This window comes from Cupressus sempervirens, chromosome 8, assembly GCF_028749045.1.
Source record: "Cupressus sempervirens isolate cs-2001-9-10 chromosome 8, ASM2874904v1, whole genome shotgun sequence".
NCBI lineage: Eukaryota > Viridiplantae > Streptophyta > Pinopsida > Cupressales > Cupressaceae > Cupressus > Cupressus sempervirens.
Genome location: NC_143125.1, coordinates 9,179,632 through 9,198,880, shown reverse-complemented (window position 1 = coordinate 9,198,880; position 19,249 = coordinate 9,179,632). Strand labels below are relative to the sequence as shown.

The 19,249-nt window shown below is 32.9% G+C and overlaps 1 protein-coding gene across 1 annotated transcript; it reads right to left on the bottom strand.

Annotated features, from left to right (window-relative positions):
- Positions 1-200: 200 nt before the first annotated feature.
- Positions 201-7,114, bottom strand: LOC149541313 (phenylalanine 4-monooxygenase, chloroplastic-like). The gene is made up of 5 exons (XM_089796600.1): positions 6,937-7,114; positions 3,611-3,729; positions 1,516-1,583; positions 1,141-1,315; positions 201-1,058 (listed from the first exon to the last, which is right to left on the bottom strand). Exons 1-5 carry the CDS (start codon positions 7,091-7,093, stop codon positions 522-524), a joined length of 1,056 nt encoding a protein of 351 aa, XP_089652726.1. The 5' UTR covers positions 7,094-7,114; the 3' UTR covers positions 201-521.
- Between the last annotated feature and the right edge of the window lie 12,135 nt (positions 7,115-19,249).

The window sequence follows — 19,249 nt, the reverse complement described above, 5'->3', positions numbered from 1 at the left end:
AATGAAAGCTATTTAATGGTTAAATTGCAGGGAAGTGACAACATTTTTTAGCAACACTAAACACAAAATTATAAAATATTTAAATATGCTATAATATACATCAGTCAAGATCTATCTATTATGAAATGTAAGATCAAATGAACTGTATAAACATTTATTTCAGTTGAGTGATAGATCGGAATCAAATAGCAAGAAAATCATAACATAATATTCAATTTGATTTATTAGAAAATATCAGGAAGATCAAGAACCAACCTCAATAAGTCCCTGCCCAAGCTTAGAAGGCACCGGAATCTTATGTACAAAGTTCCAATCCCTCTCTCCCTTTATGAATGAATAAGGGAAAGTGCTTTAAATGTATATACAATTTCTACATCAACTGAGTAACAGGTGAGCTTAGACAGGGCTGGTGCAATTCAATGAGGTGTTTTCATAGATATCTAGGATGAATGGTTTAATATATTAAATGTTAGATCCATCTCAATTTTGAAGATTCCAACGGAGAGGTTTGCCAGATGCTATTAATTGGCAGACTGAATTGTTTCCAGATAAGATTGAATTTTTGTTGAAACGTCTGAAAAGCTGTGACACAAGAAATACATGTTCTGAAATCCGTCCTTGTAACTCATCTTAGGCAGCTTAGCAAATGGGTCAAGGTCCTGGAATATTGGCTTTCCAGATTTCATGTGTTGAATCTCTCCAAAACTAGATAGCAAACCAGCTCCAAATGCTTTCACACCATCATCTTCTAGGATTGTTCCGAATTCAACAGTGTACCAATATAGCTTTGTGAGATGCCAGATATCTTTATCAGATGCCCCCAGTGATGCTAAGCCAATGAGTTCAACAAGTTGAGCAAAGTCAGGGTGTGCAAGCATTGGTACGTGGCCAAGAATCTCATGACAAATATCAGGTTCAGGAGTGTATATTGGATTGCTGGGATGACGGATATACTGTGTCGAGTGGAATGTTTTAAAGGCCAGCCCATTCAAAAATTGGCGTGGATGCAACAGCCCTGCAACAGGTCTTATTTTCCATCCAGTGTGCTGTCCAGTAATCTGATTGCAAAGACTCATAATCTGTCATATTCAAATGCCGAAGATTCAATAACTAAAATAAGTGACTAAAACACTTCAATACCTGTGAGAGCTCTTCTAATTGAGGGATTCTCTTAGGAGAAAAGTTGAAAAGAGGAAATGATTCTAAATACTCCTTGCAAGCATGAGTCGGGTACAGAGCACTAAGCTTTGTAAGAACCTGCCCCCAAACATTAATTTCTTCGGTGGTATATTCAACAGCAGGAATGGGCTCTCCTCTAAAGACAGAAAAAAACCTTCATGAGCTTTTATTAGATTGAAGAAATACAAGAAATTAAAGCTAATGTTTTCATTCTCTTGTAACAATAGTTATTTTCATCTGCTCAATACAAATTTCACATGGAACTAATCAAGTTTTGAAATGAAATAAAATATGAGGAAATACAAATTTTGGTAAAGATAGCAACACTGTACTTACATTTTGTGTTTCTTAGCCATATCTGCTATAGCTGACCGCCTTCTCTTGTACTCCTCATCGTGATATCCCTAAAACCCAGCAGAATATGAAGTTAGCCTAAAAACAGTTATATTACTCCAGCTATTTCCTTCACACTATGTTGAATTTTGCACTGTTTATCATCATATCCCTGAAAGCCAGCAGAACATGTGGTTTGTTCAAATACCATTATATCTATTTCCATGATTGTCTGTCTTGATTTTTCTCATGATTTAATACTCTATTTTGGTCTATTGAACTGCCTCTCCATCATGTTTCAAGGTCCAAAGGAAAGTGTAGCATTAACTTTGGAAGATTAAAATGTGTAAACATAAACACATTAAAATTTTTAATTTGGCTGGTGATCTGCACTTAAATTATTCCAGAACTATCAGGTTTATATAAATTCCTGTATAATCAAGAAATGAAATCAATTACAGAGGCTAGTTCTGGATTAAAAATGAATCAAAGAAGCTTTTTATTAATCCATTTGGTGTTTCTGCAATTCATCATTCTGTATCATTTTTTGTGAATCAGATGCATCATAATATGAGGGCATTCTTTACATGCCATCTTTCATGAGTGATCTTTCACAAGTATCCATCTCTCATGAGATTGAATTTCTTTTCTTGGCATTTATTGCATCTAGGCAATGCTTACATAGGTGAAGTAATGAGACTTTCTTGGCAGGTCATTCGTTCCCTCACCATTTAGCTTCAAACATAATTAATGTGAGAATATCTTCTATTATCGAATCTGCTTATATTTCTTCCCCATTTGCAGTACCTTCAGCAAGTATTCTTGCATATGAAACATTAATTTCAGAAATTTCTATCTTACATTTAATGCATTTTGGAAACTACGAGCTTTTTACCGATGAAGCTTCCCACACTATCAACTGCACTTATGTTTCTTCCCCATTTGAAAAATCTAAAGCATTGTTTCACACAAACCAATCATTTTGGAAATCACTAAATCTTGTCCATTTTATGCATTTGGTGCTTCCCCAATGCAATTATTCTTTGGTAATCAATTGCAAGAAAAATCAAGTCAATCTTCATAGGACACCTTTCATAAATAGAAGTTGGCGCAGAACCATCTTTCATTATCTTGAATAACCCACTTGGTACTTATTACATCAAGTTGATGCTCAAAACTCTGAAGCACTGAGACTTCCTAGAACCTATCCCAATATGACTCCGTGGGTGAGGGATTGGATAAAATCTTATATTCACTTTTCCAGTCACAGCCTCAATAACAATTGTTGTTCTGTTTGAAATATCCATGTACAAGACTTTTCTCTGCCATTTATCAGATGCTTCTCACTGGTATGATAAACATTCAAATCATACATTGCTACATTAACACCTCTCTCTTTCTCCTCTTTCTTATAGAACACTTTGTATTGTTGCTCTTCTCTACTACTTGATGTTGAGGTAGTGGCAAGCAAAGCATATCAGATGGTGGAGGAAAATACACTTGAAACACATGTTCCAAATGAGACCGCTGGCTACCTTAGTAATGGGAGTTAGTTTCCCTCCCTCCCTACCTCCCTTTCATTAATTATTGTTATTGAATACATTTGATGTGAGAAATTGATTTAGAGGTTATAAATGTGAGAACAATGAAAGTAACTAATTTCTCTGTCTTCAGTGCTTACGGTCTAGTTTCAATTCAACTTTTTGTAGTAATGGAAGTTAGTTTCCCTCCCTCGCTCCCTCCCTTTCATTAGTTATTGTTATTGAATACAATTGATGTCAGAAATTGATTTAGAGGTTGTAAATGTGAGAACAATGAAAGTAACTAATTTCTGTCTTCAGTGCTTAGCACTTTTACATCTTCTTCCTAGCATTTTTGTAAGCCTTATTGTCCATATTTTTCTTTTATTGCATTACTAAAATCAAATAAAGTGTGTGATCTCAAGAAGAAATTTTTATTTATTTTTTATTTAAAAAAAACATGGTCCACTAACACATCTGTAAGATGCCTGCATAACATGCAATGGTCATTTATCATCAGAAAACATATTTTAGATGTATGCAGTTGGGAAGTAAAATGAACTATGATGTTAACTTACTGGATGATCTTCTGCTAAGTTTGCCCCAAAGCCAAGAATATGATCACCATTTGGTATATCATGAATAGACCTTGGGATTGGAGGAGCCTCAATTGCGTTCCACACTTTTAATGGGTATCCTGAAAGAAAATTTTCATTTAATACAGTAGCTGTATATCACGTTAAAAAGTTTAATAAACAAATATTATTGCTTATTCTTATCAAAGTCTTTGAAGTTCCTCATTCATGAGATCAAATTAACTCAGAATACAAATTGAAAACTATCAGATCATATTTAACTTTTGTTATTCTCTATTTAAAACCCTTGTCTCTATACTTATGCTCGTTAAATAGGTCTGTAATGATGTTAAATGTAGCAAGCTTTAGAAGTTAACATGCTGACACAATTTAAAATGTCAGTAAAAAACCCATTGGATAAATTAGCACTAGATAAGTAGCAGGTTAGCCTGTGAAGGATTTACAATTGCAAAAATTAAATAAGAGAAACTAACACTACTTCATGTAGTTATCGTTTGCTGTTGAGGACACTGAAAATTATCTTCTTTTTAGCAATGCTATTACAAGGGTTTAAGTTTAGTAAGGAAGTGCATGAATAATTTTAGTCTAAACTTAGGAAGCAATTACTGTAAGAGTCAAATTACTATATTACTTGAATAATTGTGTTTTAACAATAACTTTGTTTCTAGAACTAAAGACACGAACAAGGTTTCTCAATTTCAACTAGATCAAAGTGTGCCACATATACTTACATCCGATAATCGAAACATACAGATATTAGAGAAGATATGAACTGGTGTTATAATTCCGAAGACTAGAAAAATGCTACCGCTGATCTTTAAGAATTGATAATGAACATGGCAGCATGGATTCCAGCAGATGGTTTGGATGTGAAAGAACAGAGACGACCTAATGTTTATGTGCATCCAACTTGATGTGCCCAATAAAACAGAGGAAACAAGTCGGATTGAATAAAAAATCACAATTTTCTTCATAGCATCAATGAAATAAAATATGATATGATGCAGAAAAGGAATTTCACCAAAGTAAGATAACTAGGAGTTGTGCACCCAGAATATGCATTCCAAGAGCCAATAACTGGAAGATAAGGTAGTCAAGGTACCAACCCCAAAGATGAAGCAGAAAAGTAATTATAAAGGGAAAATATGACACTATCTTCATTGGGAAGTCACGTTGTACATCTAAAGCGTTCTTTTCAAAAAATTACAATTTACTTATATGGTTATGCTTCACAAAAAGGAGATTTTGAAGTGTTGGGAGAAATCAGTAAAATTGGGTCTTCCATGTAGAAAAAAATGACTTATAAATTATTGCTTCCATCCATTCTCACCAACTGGTTCCTTCTGGCATTTTCTTGCTGCTATAGATCATTGTTGGTTGCAATTTAAAAGGGCCAAAACACTGAAGCTTTTAGTTTTTTCCACCCAAGTGACTTTCACCTCAACATCTTAATACACGGGTGTTACATTTTCCTACAACTATTAGTCAAATCCATATGAAAGGAATTCATTATTGTTGGTGTGTTTTATGGATTACATGCAACTGTGATCAAAACAGATGTGGGAACAACTAAAGAGGGGAGACTGAGATTAAGGTAGAGTTTTATTTCCAAAATCAGTTGTGTAGTCAGCTCTTGGCTAGTCTTGGAAAAGCTAGAGGTATTTGGTAGTGAACTAGGGTTTTTTTTTCAATTGTTTCAAGATCAACATATAGCCTATAGGCTTTTGCTGCATATTATATGTCACCCATCATAATCTTCAGCTTGGTTTGTGTTATAAATCTTGCAGTCCTTTTGGGGTTATTAGAAGAAGATCTCTTCAAACTGTTTCAAGATCACATATGAACTATAGCCCATGCTTAATGTTTTATATATTATTTCAAATATTTTAAAATTTTCTTGACAGGAGTGGGGGAGGATACTCTGCACAGGAATTGAGACAGCCATATCTTTCTAATATTTATGGGTCAGAGGATGAAGTTCATTCCAAGGAGAGTTACGAAGTAGGAGAATAAGTTTCTTTGTAACGAAGACATGAACCCCTAAGGAAGCCATCGGGAATCATGTAGTTACGTCCTATGTGTTGAAAGCTCTGCCTCATCCTCAAGTTAAGTTTAATATTGATGATATGGTGCATCAAGAGGTAATATAGGTTTGGTTGGGTTGGTTTTATTGCCAAAGATTGTATAGAAGATGTGTAGTGAAGATTATATAGGGAATACTGTAATAACATGATTAAGTACATATCAATCAAGCACTTGAATCCAAACAAATTATATGAATTTGGTATAACCATTGAGCAAGGAATGCAAAAATTCTGGTTTAATTTTATGCCTTGATACATATTCAAAAGGCACGCCCCTAGAGAAAATGACGAAGTTGTTGATATCTGGGGAACGATCAATGATTGTCGGAGGGAAATGTCATTTCACATTAAAATTGGAATTGTATTAGCCAACCAGGCTATAACATCTAATCGATTTAATTAATGCTGACAAAGGATCTGTTGATGAAGCCATTATAAATACTGCTTGTGATGGATTCAAAATTTGAAATCCTTTCGGAATGCTCAGAATTGTTCGTGCGACCTTCCCCTGAATGATTGGTTTGATTTTCCAATGCTAGACTTGCCTTGAAAAAATTACAGCAATAAAGCTTATTAGTATATTTTATCGGATTGTGATCCGGGTGAAGAATGCTCTGTTTGGACTAAGTCTGTCTCACGGAATTGTAAAAGCACAGCCACATGATTCAAATGAATCCTTCTCTATGAAATAGTAAAATAGGAACCCCTTCCATACATAGTGGCAAACTTTGAGCTCGTATTACAGGGGCAAAAGTTTCCTGCATCAGCTTAGAGAAATTTCGTCCATATGACAGCTTGCATGTCACTTTTCTAAACTGTAAAATCTATTTCCATATACTTACTACGAATTCTTATCTATATTTACGACTTCAACCAAAAAAGCAAATTTCTTCCCAAAATCTTTTAACAAAAAACTAATAGAAGATCCCTTTTACGAAAGGCTCTTAATTTTTTCCCAGAAAAACCAACGATTTTAGCTAGCTCTCCTACAGGATCATAGCTTAAGTACTCGAAAAAGGGATCCAGTTTCATTAAAATAATGCCAAATTGTTTAAATTATACATTTCTCGAATCTCTTCTTATATATTGTTTTCAAGTTAACCTAGCAAAGCCAAACATACAGGGAAAATGCGAAGGACTACTATGGGGATAAAAATCTATAGAATTTGTTAGCCTGAAGAGGCAGAGAAATGAAAAAATCCAAGGATTGGAATGAGTAAATACCTCGCAAATGCTGGGATTTTGTAGATGCAATTTCAATTCCAGTTCTGAGACGATGAGCAGGAGGGCAAAAACACTTTTTGCTGCAATAACCCTTCTTCAATGGAGTTGTGGAGCGCGAATGATAGGCAATGATGAATTGGCACTGAAGGGCAGCCATGTTTTGCACGAAATGCAACTCATGAAGAATTCATACAAAGCTATATAAATAGGCGGCAAAGATGGTGACTTACTATATATCCAAATGCCAGGTGGTGGATTTCTCATGCATATCTCAAACCAGTTATTCCCCATAAGCAATAAAAGCTAAGTCGTCCACGTGTTCATGGGAAGTGGGAAAAGGTCATGAATATAATATACCATTTGTTCCCACACAAGTTCGTTATCTCATATTGTATCTTAAGTTTTTTGCCTATCTCATCCTTGTCATCAAAGTTATCTAGATTTCAAAGTTGACTAGAATCACCCCTATTTTGTGGTCTTTTTTAGTCATCATTTATCATTAAAGTTATCTCAATTTGTAAGTTGAATCCAACCATATTAAATATATATGGTATTTCTTTCTACAATCATTTCATTTGTGTTTAATTAGTGATTAATATATATTTTTCCAATACAATTTGATTAGCTAATATATTTGGATGTTATAGGAACAGAGTTCCAAACAAGGCAATATTCTAGAATGCTCCAATATATTATAATATGTGTAAGCTTTAATTATTTTAGGTTAATTATCCATCTTCTAGATCTAGGTTCTAGTCGTTTTAATACACATTTAACTATTTCATCTTATTTAGACTCGAAAGTATTTCTACAAATAAGATTCCACACACTAGTTTATTATTTTTTTCATAATTATATTTTATTTATATATAAAATGTACATTGATATTTTAAATGCTATTATACATTACTTCTATACTAATTTACTTATTTCAAATCTCGTATTTTAATATTATATATAATCATTTCATTTAAATGAATTCTTGCCATCAAACTTTTCTTACTTATATTCTACTTCTATTTATTAAATTTATTTAATAAATTAATAAACTTTAAGTTATTAAAACTCACTACAAGTACAAGCCACTACATGACTCTAGTCTAAATTTGTAAGTTAATCAGTCACATCAATTTTGGAAAATTTGTTCTATAATACTAAAATTACATTTTTTCAATTGAAGAAGATAATTGAATTAATTAATTATAGTGATAAATAATTGATATTCAACAAATGAATAAGAATTATAAATTATAGATATTAAACTAAAAGTAAAATTAAATAAATTTAATATAATATTTATTATTTTGAAATCATTTTAATTTGGATGTTAGAATTCTTTTGTCTAGATTTTTAACATCTAAACTAACACATTTGTCATTGAGGGAAAACTTTGGTGAATCTACTGAATTGTGAAGGTTAATTTCTTATCAATCAAATTCTTAATATTTTGGCTTAGGGGTCTAGGAGTGAAGGGTCACACAATAGATATGTGATTATTTATGTAGATGCAGTGCTTTAATAATACTTCTAAATTCATTGTATTTCATTCACTCAACATGTTCAATTTATTTCATAAACAATTTCAAAATAATGTATGTTAAGTTAGCTCCCAACAATTAATAAGTGAGATTTATTCAAAGATGATGAAAAATAGATTTAAGAATTAAAAACGAAAGATGAAATTATAGAGATCAACAACAATGGTATAGAGAAACAATGATGCCATGAACTAAATTTACACAAGAATATATCATTAGTAATGCTCAACTAAAATAAATCTAAAAATATATGAATATTTAGTTTTACCATAACAATTGTAAACATTCATGTAGTATTAATGTATAACGAACACATTTTTTCACATGAAACAAAAAATACTTTGACAATACATGCTAAGGTCAATGATATATTATTCCAATTGATATTACTTCCTTTTCTAACCTCAAGGTAACAAAAGGTGTTTATAATAAGAATAATTTTGGAGAACAAATTATGTTTTGTATTACTATATTGTAGTTATTGATTGAGTTATGTGCTATTCTAAATATATAAGAATTATAAACAAATAGTATGTAAGATTAAGTTTTTTTTTTTTTGTATTTTGAATAGATTTTTCAAGACTAAATTTTATAAACATTACTAAAGATTGATTACAAGAGATGTGATACATAGAGAAAAAGAAGGTTGTGGTGCAATGTTATAAGGACATTTATCTTCATCAATAGCTACCTACTAAGAAAAACTAACCCTCTCATTAAATACCACATTCATTGCATTATACATCAAATTAAAGTAAACCTTAACTAAAGCATTCATATAAATTGAGTATAATAATAGGACACGCAAGCTCTTCAATAGAAAAATCTCAGTAGGAGGCATGAAACATGTAATTTTTTCTTTGGGACAGAAATGACATTCTAGCTCTTATTTAAATCATTCAATGCTTCTTTCTAGATAGTCCTAATCGACTCGCTTGAACCCTTTCCTATGGTCTTGATGCTCTTTGCCATCTTCTTCAACTACTTTTTAATCTTGGATTTCCATGTAGATATTCCCATTATTGTTCTTTGATGATACCATCTGATATCATTATAAGAGATAAAATTGACTCATTTATCTCCTTACTTTTATGGGGCTTGAAAATTGATTCTAACATAGTCTTCACCATATTAACCCTCATGTGGAGATCACTCATTTCTTCTTTGAAACCTTTCTATTCTTAGTATTTCTAGGGATGTTCTAGACTTCATCCCCACCTTTAGGAGTATACTCCATCTCTTCATTTTCAAAGTCCTCTTTTTGAGGAATTCCTTCAATTTCCTTCAACTCTAGGGTTTCATTTTGAAATTCTAATTCTTCATCCTTTTGGTCCTCTTCTTTTTCAAGTTTCAAATCTTCACTTTCCCCTTCATAAAAAAGGTAAAAATCCTCTCGAGATGCATTCTCTTCTTCATCCTAAAGTGTGATCATTTTTCCTTTGTGTTGTAGGACCAAGATTTATTTAGAATCGTGGAATGTTTTTGACCCCTTGATAGTGACTCCTCTTTTTCTATTGTCTCATATGAGTACAAGAATACAAAAGTATGAGTACAAGGAAAAGATTATGAAAATATTATTTTAGGTTAGGTTTTATTTTTTATCGAACAATATAAACTACCTACAAGGGGTTTAATAGATAAGAAAATGTTGTTGGAAATCTATTGGGAAAGTAAGATACTGAGGGGGCGGAGGGTGAATCATGATCTTCAAAACTTTTACCACATCAAACATAAACCATGCTTAACATCTTTACCATAAAATTCATAAACCTTAACCTTTAATCAAATCAATCATGCACTGCACTGTAATATTAGATCTAACATTTAATTGCATGAATAAAACACCTAAACACATAACACAAGATTTGGTAACGCAGAAACCCTCTTAGTAAAATCTTTGTGGGGATGATACCCATAAAATCTTCATTACTATGGCAATAAAGTGTGTCTATTAGGACTACAAATTTCGATCACTTTTGATGATCTACCTTGTGAGGGCTCTACCCTACTAAGAGCTTACAAGACTGTTAAGTCTACCTTGATTAAAGAATTTAAACTACACAATTAAGTGAGCATTCTATTAAGATATTTACATAGGCCTGTTAGGACCACTCTGCTAAGAGATTTACCCTGATACACCTATTAAAATGTAACATTACCTTGATCCTTCATTTTGCACTGGATTGTTGATACAGATCTCCTCTATCCAAACTGTAATCACCTCTTTGTGATTGATATGCAATAATTTCTCTCTGCACTGCTCAGTCGCCTTACTTCACAGTTTTTTGATTTACCTTTAACTTCGTACACATGCAATCCTTCAACTCTCAACAATAACTTTTGGCTTGAAATCATACTTAAATAGTCATCTTAGAAGTTTCTAGATCTCAAGCAACGATCTAGATTCATCCTTTTTGCTACTTACTCCTTCCAATTTTTTTATTGATTGATCTCATTGCATAGGGATTAATTTGATGAGTAATTATAGGCATAATTACCTCCTTGATTAACTCTTTGATCATAAAAACACATTTCTAGCTCGACAAAAATAGTTTCCATAAGATTTTGTGTCATTCCAAAGATATATAAAAAACTATATTACTCGGCATATATCTCTATTGATGCTTGGTCATGCTTATTATTCATGTTATCATTTGATGCATATTGTACTTGAATTCTATCATATTTCTCAACTTCTATAACACTAAGCTCATGTGTTGCTTCTTGTATAACTCAACGACTATACTCGATGACTATTGATTTGCTTGGTAGTCACTACTGCTCAACAACAACCAAATGTATACACTTCTTCTTTACATTGCTCTGCCTATATAGAGAAGCTTGGTCACAATGTTGATCGACCAACTCTGCCTTGTAAATGACTAAGTGTTTTGTACTAAGTGACAATATTGTTTTGCCTTTTGGGTCAACAAATGTGTGATGAGAAATTATTAGATTTTAATTTTCTCTTCATTAGATAATAAAATAAGTAGATGGTTTTTCCTCTAGTGGATGTAATCCATATTGGGTGAACCAAGTTAAATCTTTGTATTATTTGTATTTATGTCTTCTCTTATTTTGGTATGACCTTAATATTGTTTATTGCTCATCTGCCAAAATATAATAGCTGCTATCATAGCAATGTATTTCTTACTGATTTGGTGATATATAAGATTTGATTGGGAGAAATATTTGAGGGAGGAAAGAAGGTTGAGAAGCTCAATGGCCAAAACTATCAATTATGGAAGATGCCAATGAAAGGTCATCTGCATCAGAAGGATCTTTTCTTACAATTGGTGAAAAAACAAAGAAGCATATGATTACTTTAGATGAACAATGAGAGGTTCATTATTGGAAGGAACTAGGAAAAATATGGTTGTTTTTGGCATATTGATGGTTTTTAGTATGGAAAAAGAAATAATAGAGGGTCTACTGAAGGTATCAAATACATTATATGAGAAAACCTTGGCCTCAAATAAGGTATTTCTTATGAAATCCCTATGTAATATGAAGATGCTAGAAGGTGGGTACGTTAGTAATTCATTGAATAAGTTTAACATTATTACTACTAAGCTAAGTTCCACAAAAGTAAATTTTGACTATGAGGTTGGGATCTCTTGATTTTATGCTCATTCCTTGAAAGCTAGAATGGCTTGGTAATCATTGTACTAGAAGTAACTTTGACTATGGTTCAAACACTTTTAAATTTGATGATGTTGTTAGTGTGATGCTTAGTGAGGAAATGAGATAGAAAATCATAAGTGAGACATCAAAAAATTCTTTGAATGTTGGGAAGGGGAAATAGCATAGGGAAAAAGGAGAAAGCTTAGGTGATTATGGGAAACTTTGGAAGGGTGGATCCAAATCTAGGGTAAATGTGGAGTGTTGGAAGTATGTAAAGAAAGAACATATAAAGAAAGATTAGTGGTCTTGGAAGGTAAAACAAGGTGATGAACAACAAGAAAATGAAAAGAAATTATGATATTTTACAAGATACTTTGATTTTTTCTTTGGACAATATTATTGATTCTTGGGTTTTAGATTCAAGGGCTTCCTTTCATGCCACACCCCATATAAAATATTTACTTAACTATTTTCAAGGTAATTTTGGACAAGTTTATTTAGGTGATGATGAGCCATAAAAAAATGTTGGTAAGGAAAATGTATAGATAAATTTACCAAATGGAAGTTGATAATTGCTAAAAGAGGTGAGATGTGTTTGTGATTTGAGAAGAAATTCAATATCATCAAGAACAAATGGAAATTGAAGGTTGCACAATTCATGGAGGGATATTAAATCTTCATTGATAATACAAAAAGGGGCAAAGGTAGGTACATTGTATTTAAGTATTAGTAATTTTGATTCTTCTATTTTACTAGCCTAAAAAAGAACATACAACTCCATGGAATAATTGAATGGGACATATGAGTGAGAAGGGGATGAAGCTTATCCATTCTTGAAGAATTTATTATAGGTTTGAAATAAGTTTATTTGGTTTTATGGAAATTGTTTATGGAAAACAAAAAAGATTTAGATTTCTCATAGTTACAAAGGAAGGAAGAATGAAAAGTTAGAGCTTGTACACTAGATGAATGGGGACTAGCATATATACAAGCTCTTTTTGGGTCTTACTATTATTCACTTTGATTGAAGATGCAACTAGAAAATATAGGTTTATTTCATTCTAAGAATATCTAATGTATTTTACATCTTTAAAAAATGTAAATTTGTGGTTAAGAATGAGACAAAAAATAAGCTAAAGTATCTCAAATTAGATAATGGATTGAGTATTACATAAAAGAGTCTGATATTAATTGTCCATACAATGGAATTTGCAGACAAAGACAAATCCAAGAACACCACAAGAAAATGTTGTGTCTAAAAGATGTTAAAGAGATAGAAATAACAATTACATGCAAATATAACCATTATCAAAAAATAATAAAGCACACAGAAGAGAACACAAGACACAAAGATTCAACATGGTTCACCCAATCCCTGGACTACTTCCACCAAAAAAGTACAATATATTTATGATCTAGTAAATCAACCTTATTACAATCCACAATCCCTTGCAACATAGTACCACCACAAGAAGCTAATATTTTATTCATGTACATCATAAAATCCCTAACCCTAAGAAATTTTATACAATCTATTTGTTACTTACAAAATTAGGGCCCTAAGACCCCACCTAGGGCACTACCCCCAAACCCCTATAGAAATATTTGGGGGGAAATTGTGTCGAATAAAGTGGGGAGGAAAAAACCTCTGAGTTTGATTAGGCTCCACATAACAACAAAAGGATAACCATAACTATTATGGAGTGCAAGAAGTATGAGATTGCATGCATAATTTCCTTTGCATTTATGGACATATATTTTAGATACTACAATTTACTTGATAAACAAAGGGCCTTCAAGTTACTTGGATGGTGGAATTGTAGGTGTGGCATGTACAAGAAAAGGAACTTTAATCCAACTAATAATTGGTAAAAGATATTGTAATGATAACACACGTGTACACACAAGAATCCATGTTTATATGGAAAGCCAATGTTGGAAAACCATGGGAAGAATATTACAATGTAAATAAAAATATTATAATGATTTTCTAGGCAAGTTGCTAGGGAAAACCTTGCTCCCTAAAAGGGACTTATATGCTAAGGTGCACTACTTTAGGGAAAGACACAAATCGACACAATTTTCCAAAAGAGAGAAAAATGTTCTAGTAGGAATAAGAAAATGATAAAATGAAAATTGTAGGAACTTCTAATTGAATGTTGTAATAACTATGTCAAAGTCCCACTTCTTCAACCTTTTCTTTGTTACTTTCACACTAAACTAACTTCATATTCGATCTCAAACAAATCCATAGACATTTAGTCTAATCCTCTCTTGTGCTCTATTCAAATATTCCAATCATATGTCCATACATGCCAATTTATTCAATAAGAATTACAATTAGGTCGGTCATGGTAAAGATAAGCATTGTCTACAAAAAAAATGGTTAACTTGAGTATTTAAAACCAATGCAGCCTAATCAAGGAAATAAGGGGAACCAAATACATCATAACATACCTCTAATAAAATAGAGTCATTTCTTGCTTGATGATCATTTTGAACTTTCCTGTGTCTTTTTTTGTGTGATTTGCAAACTACCTATTTAGTTGATTAATCGCTCCTGGGCTATGCCCTCATTGGTTGCACTATCTAAAATGGTCGAGGATTATTTACCTATGTCCTCTATGATGGATGATGGTTCTATATTTATTGTAGGGGGATCAAAAATAATTGTGGTAGAGGTGGGGTCTCCAATGTTAGGGTCTTTAAAATTGGGGCTTCTCTCCTATTTATGTTGCTACAGGTGGGTGAAGCTATGCTTATGCTAACATCAAATATGCTCCTTCAAAGAAAAAATCATGTCCAATTGTTCATGATAAGACCTTCCTATGGTGGTATGTGGCCCATGTAGAGGAAAATGTGGATTTTTATCAATGTTGTGAGTTGATTTATAGATTTTCTATTTATTTTTCCCTCTCATAAAAATCTACATAATTAAGTGACAGATTCTTGGAGATCATTAGTCTCTGGTAACATCAAGATATTCCCTTAAAATATGGGATTTTTATTTCTACTTTTAATTCTTATAAATAATCTTATTTGATATTAAGAAAAATGTAGACGTGGGGAAATAACTCTCTCTTAAACAACCCTAGACAATCTCCTTTGGCCCTATTACTAAACTACTCAATGTGGCTTCATCTCCCCAATCTTCCCTTTATTTTTGGGAGAAATATTATTGATTCCATAAGAAACTCTATTTTTTCTTTCTTAAAGGTGAATGAGGATACGACTGCAGTGAGTCAGTCTAATTTTTCTTTCATTATGGATGACTAACTGCATCTCGCTCCTGCTCCTTCTCAAAGTTGTTATTTTGTTTGGCGCTCTGTGCTCTGGCCATGGCCCCTCCCGATATTTCCTTGGTGGATCCTCTTGTTTTTGGGGATGTTTTTTCTTGGCTAGATTCTTTCAAAGTCCATTCAGGGTTTAGGGTTGCTCTTGCTATTGGGGAAAATCTTTTGCAAGTGTGGCAACTTTCAAGGCTGTGGTCCATGGTTTGGGGATTTCAACTATGGATCGTCTGATCTTGTCCTCGGTTGTGAATCTTGTCTCAGTTTGTAGTCTGATCGATTTAGTTTTGGATAATGTTATCACTGATGAAATTGCTCTTTCAGTTGAGGACTTCTCTCGGAGGGCTGCTATCTTCAAATTTTATGGATTTTGGCCTTCACTATAAAATCTTCATGTTTGGATATCTAAGCACTAGGACCCTTTGATTTCTAAATTTGTCCATATTTTCTTTATAGCAAGGGTTTTTTTCATAATAAAATTTGATGTTGCTGATAACAGGAGGGCTATTTTATGTAGTCGCTTCAGCTAAGAGGATCATTACCCTCTGTTGGCCAAACCTTGGCATGAAGGTTTCAATCCTACAACAGAAATTTTTTCTCATATGCCTCTTTGGGTTAGACTCCTTAATCTTCCCCTTCATCTATGGCTAGATTTGGTTCTTGAAGCTGTGGGAGATGCCATTGGTGACTTCCAAATGGTGGAACCCAAATCATCTGATATCTTGCATACTACTTATGTTGGCATCCTTGTGTTGGTGAATATGTTGAAGGGACTACCTGAGAAGATCAAACTTGAGGTCCCTAATGGTTCTTGGATTCAAACTCTAGGCTTTGAAGGAATTCCTTTTTGTTGTAGGGTTTGCTCCAGGACTAGTCATGTTGTTGCACTTTGTCCTATGAAAGTTAGGAAATCAAAGAAAAGACCTTCTTGGTGTTATGGGGCTTTGGTTCAGCATTACTCTGTCCTTAAAGATGATGCTCCCTCACCTATGGTTGTTGATGGTGCTAGCCTTGCATCAACTAAACTAGTTCTTGATTCGTTGTTGGATATGGCTATTGTAGTTTTCCCTCCCTCTATAGTTTGGGTTTCGTTGGACAAAGTTTTGGCTATGATCTTGCCTAGTTCTCTGGTTGGGTCAGTTGGTGAAGCTTTGGTTTGGGAGAAGGAGGCTTCTCAGATAGAGGAAGGTTGGACAAAGGTTAAAGGTAAAAAAATACAAACATTCCCAACAATCCTCAGACTATCATCTTAGATCTCACTCTTTTGGGAGTAGGAGGTCTTAACTATTTTGAGTTGTAATTGGTGGCAAAAATGTATTGTGATATTTGTAGGGCTGTCCTGGTCACCTGTTATTGATTTGTGACCTATTTCTCCTTTTTTTTGTGGTATCTTTTGTTTGGGATTCATTGAAAATATTTTATGTAAAGGGTTTCAAGCACCCTTCAAAACCTGTTTTCCTTAATCAAAAACATCTCCATGTTCATTTTGAGGGATGGGTTCTCATTGTGAAGGATAGACCTTGGACCCAATTACAAGGTTTTGAGAGCCTTCCCTTTCAATGTAGGTGATTCTTTTCTATTGGTCATCTAGTTACAAATTTATCCCTCTCTTGTCATAACAATGTTACCACTTGGTGGAAGGAAATAAATGGTCATTTGACTATCCCAACCTCTAAATCTTCCCATGATAAATGTTTACATGATGATGATGTCTCCTCTTAGGGTAGTTCTCCTACTATTTTTTCCTCCTTTGTCACCACCTCTTGTTGGGGATATAGTCCCCTCTAGTAGTGTGGACCCTTCTCTAACTATGATTTCTCCAAATCTTGCCCCACCTATGGTTTTTGAGGTTTGACATTGTGTACACTTAGTTCTTGGTGCTAGTGTTAATTCTATCTCTTTGAGGGTTTCACCACTTTCCCTTTGTGGTGGGGACCTTTTATAAAGTATCACCTAGATTTTTCTTGGCTAGTAAAGGAATAATTACTCTACATTCTCCCACTCTCCTCCCTATGTTGTAGGTGAGGTTTTTACCCATTCTTGATGCAGGTGAGTAGTTATGCTACTAGTTTGATGTCAATGATCTTTTCATGGCCTTATTGTAAGTAGTTTTTTTTTATTTTATTAAATTTATAAACCTTCAAAAGGTGATTATGTAATGGGAAAAACCCTTTTTTATTGCTTTGATAACAATAATGCCTCTAACATGTAGAAACAAAAGAAATATCTAGAGAATCATTAAAGCATATTACCAAGTTACCTCAAAAATATTCTCTAATGCACATGATGTCATGCAAAGCACAACACCCCACAATGTCATCTATTTCAATATCCTAACTCTTCCTCCAAATCATAATTCAGACCAATAATACATACATGAATTCATCACAACTAATTGATTTGGCCAGAGACTAACACAAAAAACAATATCACACTAAAAACAAGATATCTTCACTTGTAGAGAGAATAAACACAAAATATTTGATCTAGAACACATCACCAACATTAGAAACATTTCCAAAAAATCCCAAAAACTTTAATTACCAATGTAGAGTATTCCCCAAGCATGTCTTAACTATTCCTAAGTACCACACTTATTGTCAACTAAAAACAAAATACCACTTCTACTTTGAGATTATATCGATATGAAAATATAATAGTGTGACGTTCGTAGACCATGCATTACAACATTAAAATCACAATCCACCACAATAATCTAGTGAAGAATGATTTTTTTTATCACATAAGGACTTCAAACACTCTTTCCTGCATATACCAACTTCCCATATTTACATCATCTGGATATGCATCATATTGACTTGTTATCACCATCAAACATCATGTGAGTATTTCAATTACTCTTTTATGCATATTAGATGTAAGATACACCTTCCTACATATCAATAATTGTACAACATTTGATAACACAACTTCCATACTTCTCTATATCAAGTACTCGACACCATTTGGATGACATATTCTTGAAATTATGTTGTAGAATATACTTGTCCAATATAGCTTATTGAGCTCTAGGATTATTCTTGATTCCATAAAAAGACTTCTTGAGTCTATATACCATGTATGGACCATCTAATAATTTGAAACTATTTGATTTCTCAATCTAGACTTTCTCTCCCAACTCTTCATTAAGATATATAGGCTTAAAATCCATCTGATATACTTTGAAATCCTTATAAGTGACAAGACTAAGATAAATTCTAATAGTTCCATTTTAGATATCATATCAAAGTACTCTCAAAACCTTAAAATTGAGTTTGGCCTTTACACACCTATCTTTTTTTGTTTGTCAAGACTTGTTCATCTTTACTTGCCTTGTTCTGGAACCATCACTTAGTTCTAATCACATTTTTGTCCACCTGTCTAGGTGATATTTTCCATCTTTGATTCTTGTGTATTTGATCTCGATATTTATTCATTGTTTTTATCCATCTTTCATCCTTGCTTTCATCTACACAGGCCTAGTTCAGTTCTAGCTTAGATGGAAAATAATAGTTTCCCTATTCATTTACCTTAGCAAGTATTGTCAATTTAAATGTCTTCTTTAGTCTCCAATTGACTAATCTTTAGTATGATATCTTTTTACATATTTAGTAGATGTCTTTAATACTTTCTTAGGTTCTTCTTACTCCTCCTATATTCCTTTATTTTTTACTTCTAGAGCATATTTTCTTCTATAGGGATAACATGAAATTCCAACTAAATTTATGGTTTACAAACAATCTAACACCATTCTTCATTTACTCAAAAATTCACAATTTCCACAATCTTCTTCAACCTCATATGGAAACATATGTATTTCTTACAATATAATATCCCAAAATAATTCCCTCATTGCATCTT

Excerpts from the sequence above, each read along its gene's own strand:
- LOC149541313 (XM_089796600.1), bottom strand. The coding sequence starts at position 7,093 with ATGGCTGCCCTTCAGTGCCAATTCATCATTGCCTATCATTCGCGCTCC. Across the intron at positions 3,730-6,936 it reads AAAATCCCAGCATTTGCGAG|GATACCCATTAAAAGTGTGG; the intron begins GTATTTACTCAT and ends ATTTTCTTTCAG. Across the intron at positions 1,584-3,610 it reads ACTTAGCAGAAGATCATCCA|GGATATCACGATGAGGAGTA; the intron begins GTAAGTTAACAT and ends GCTGGGTTTTAG.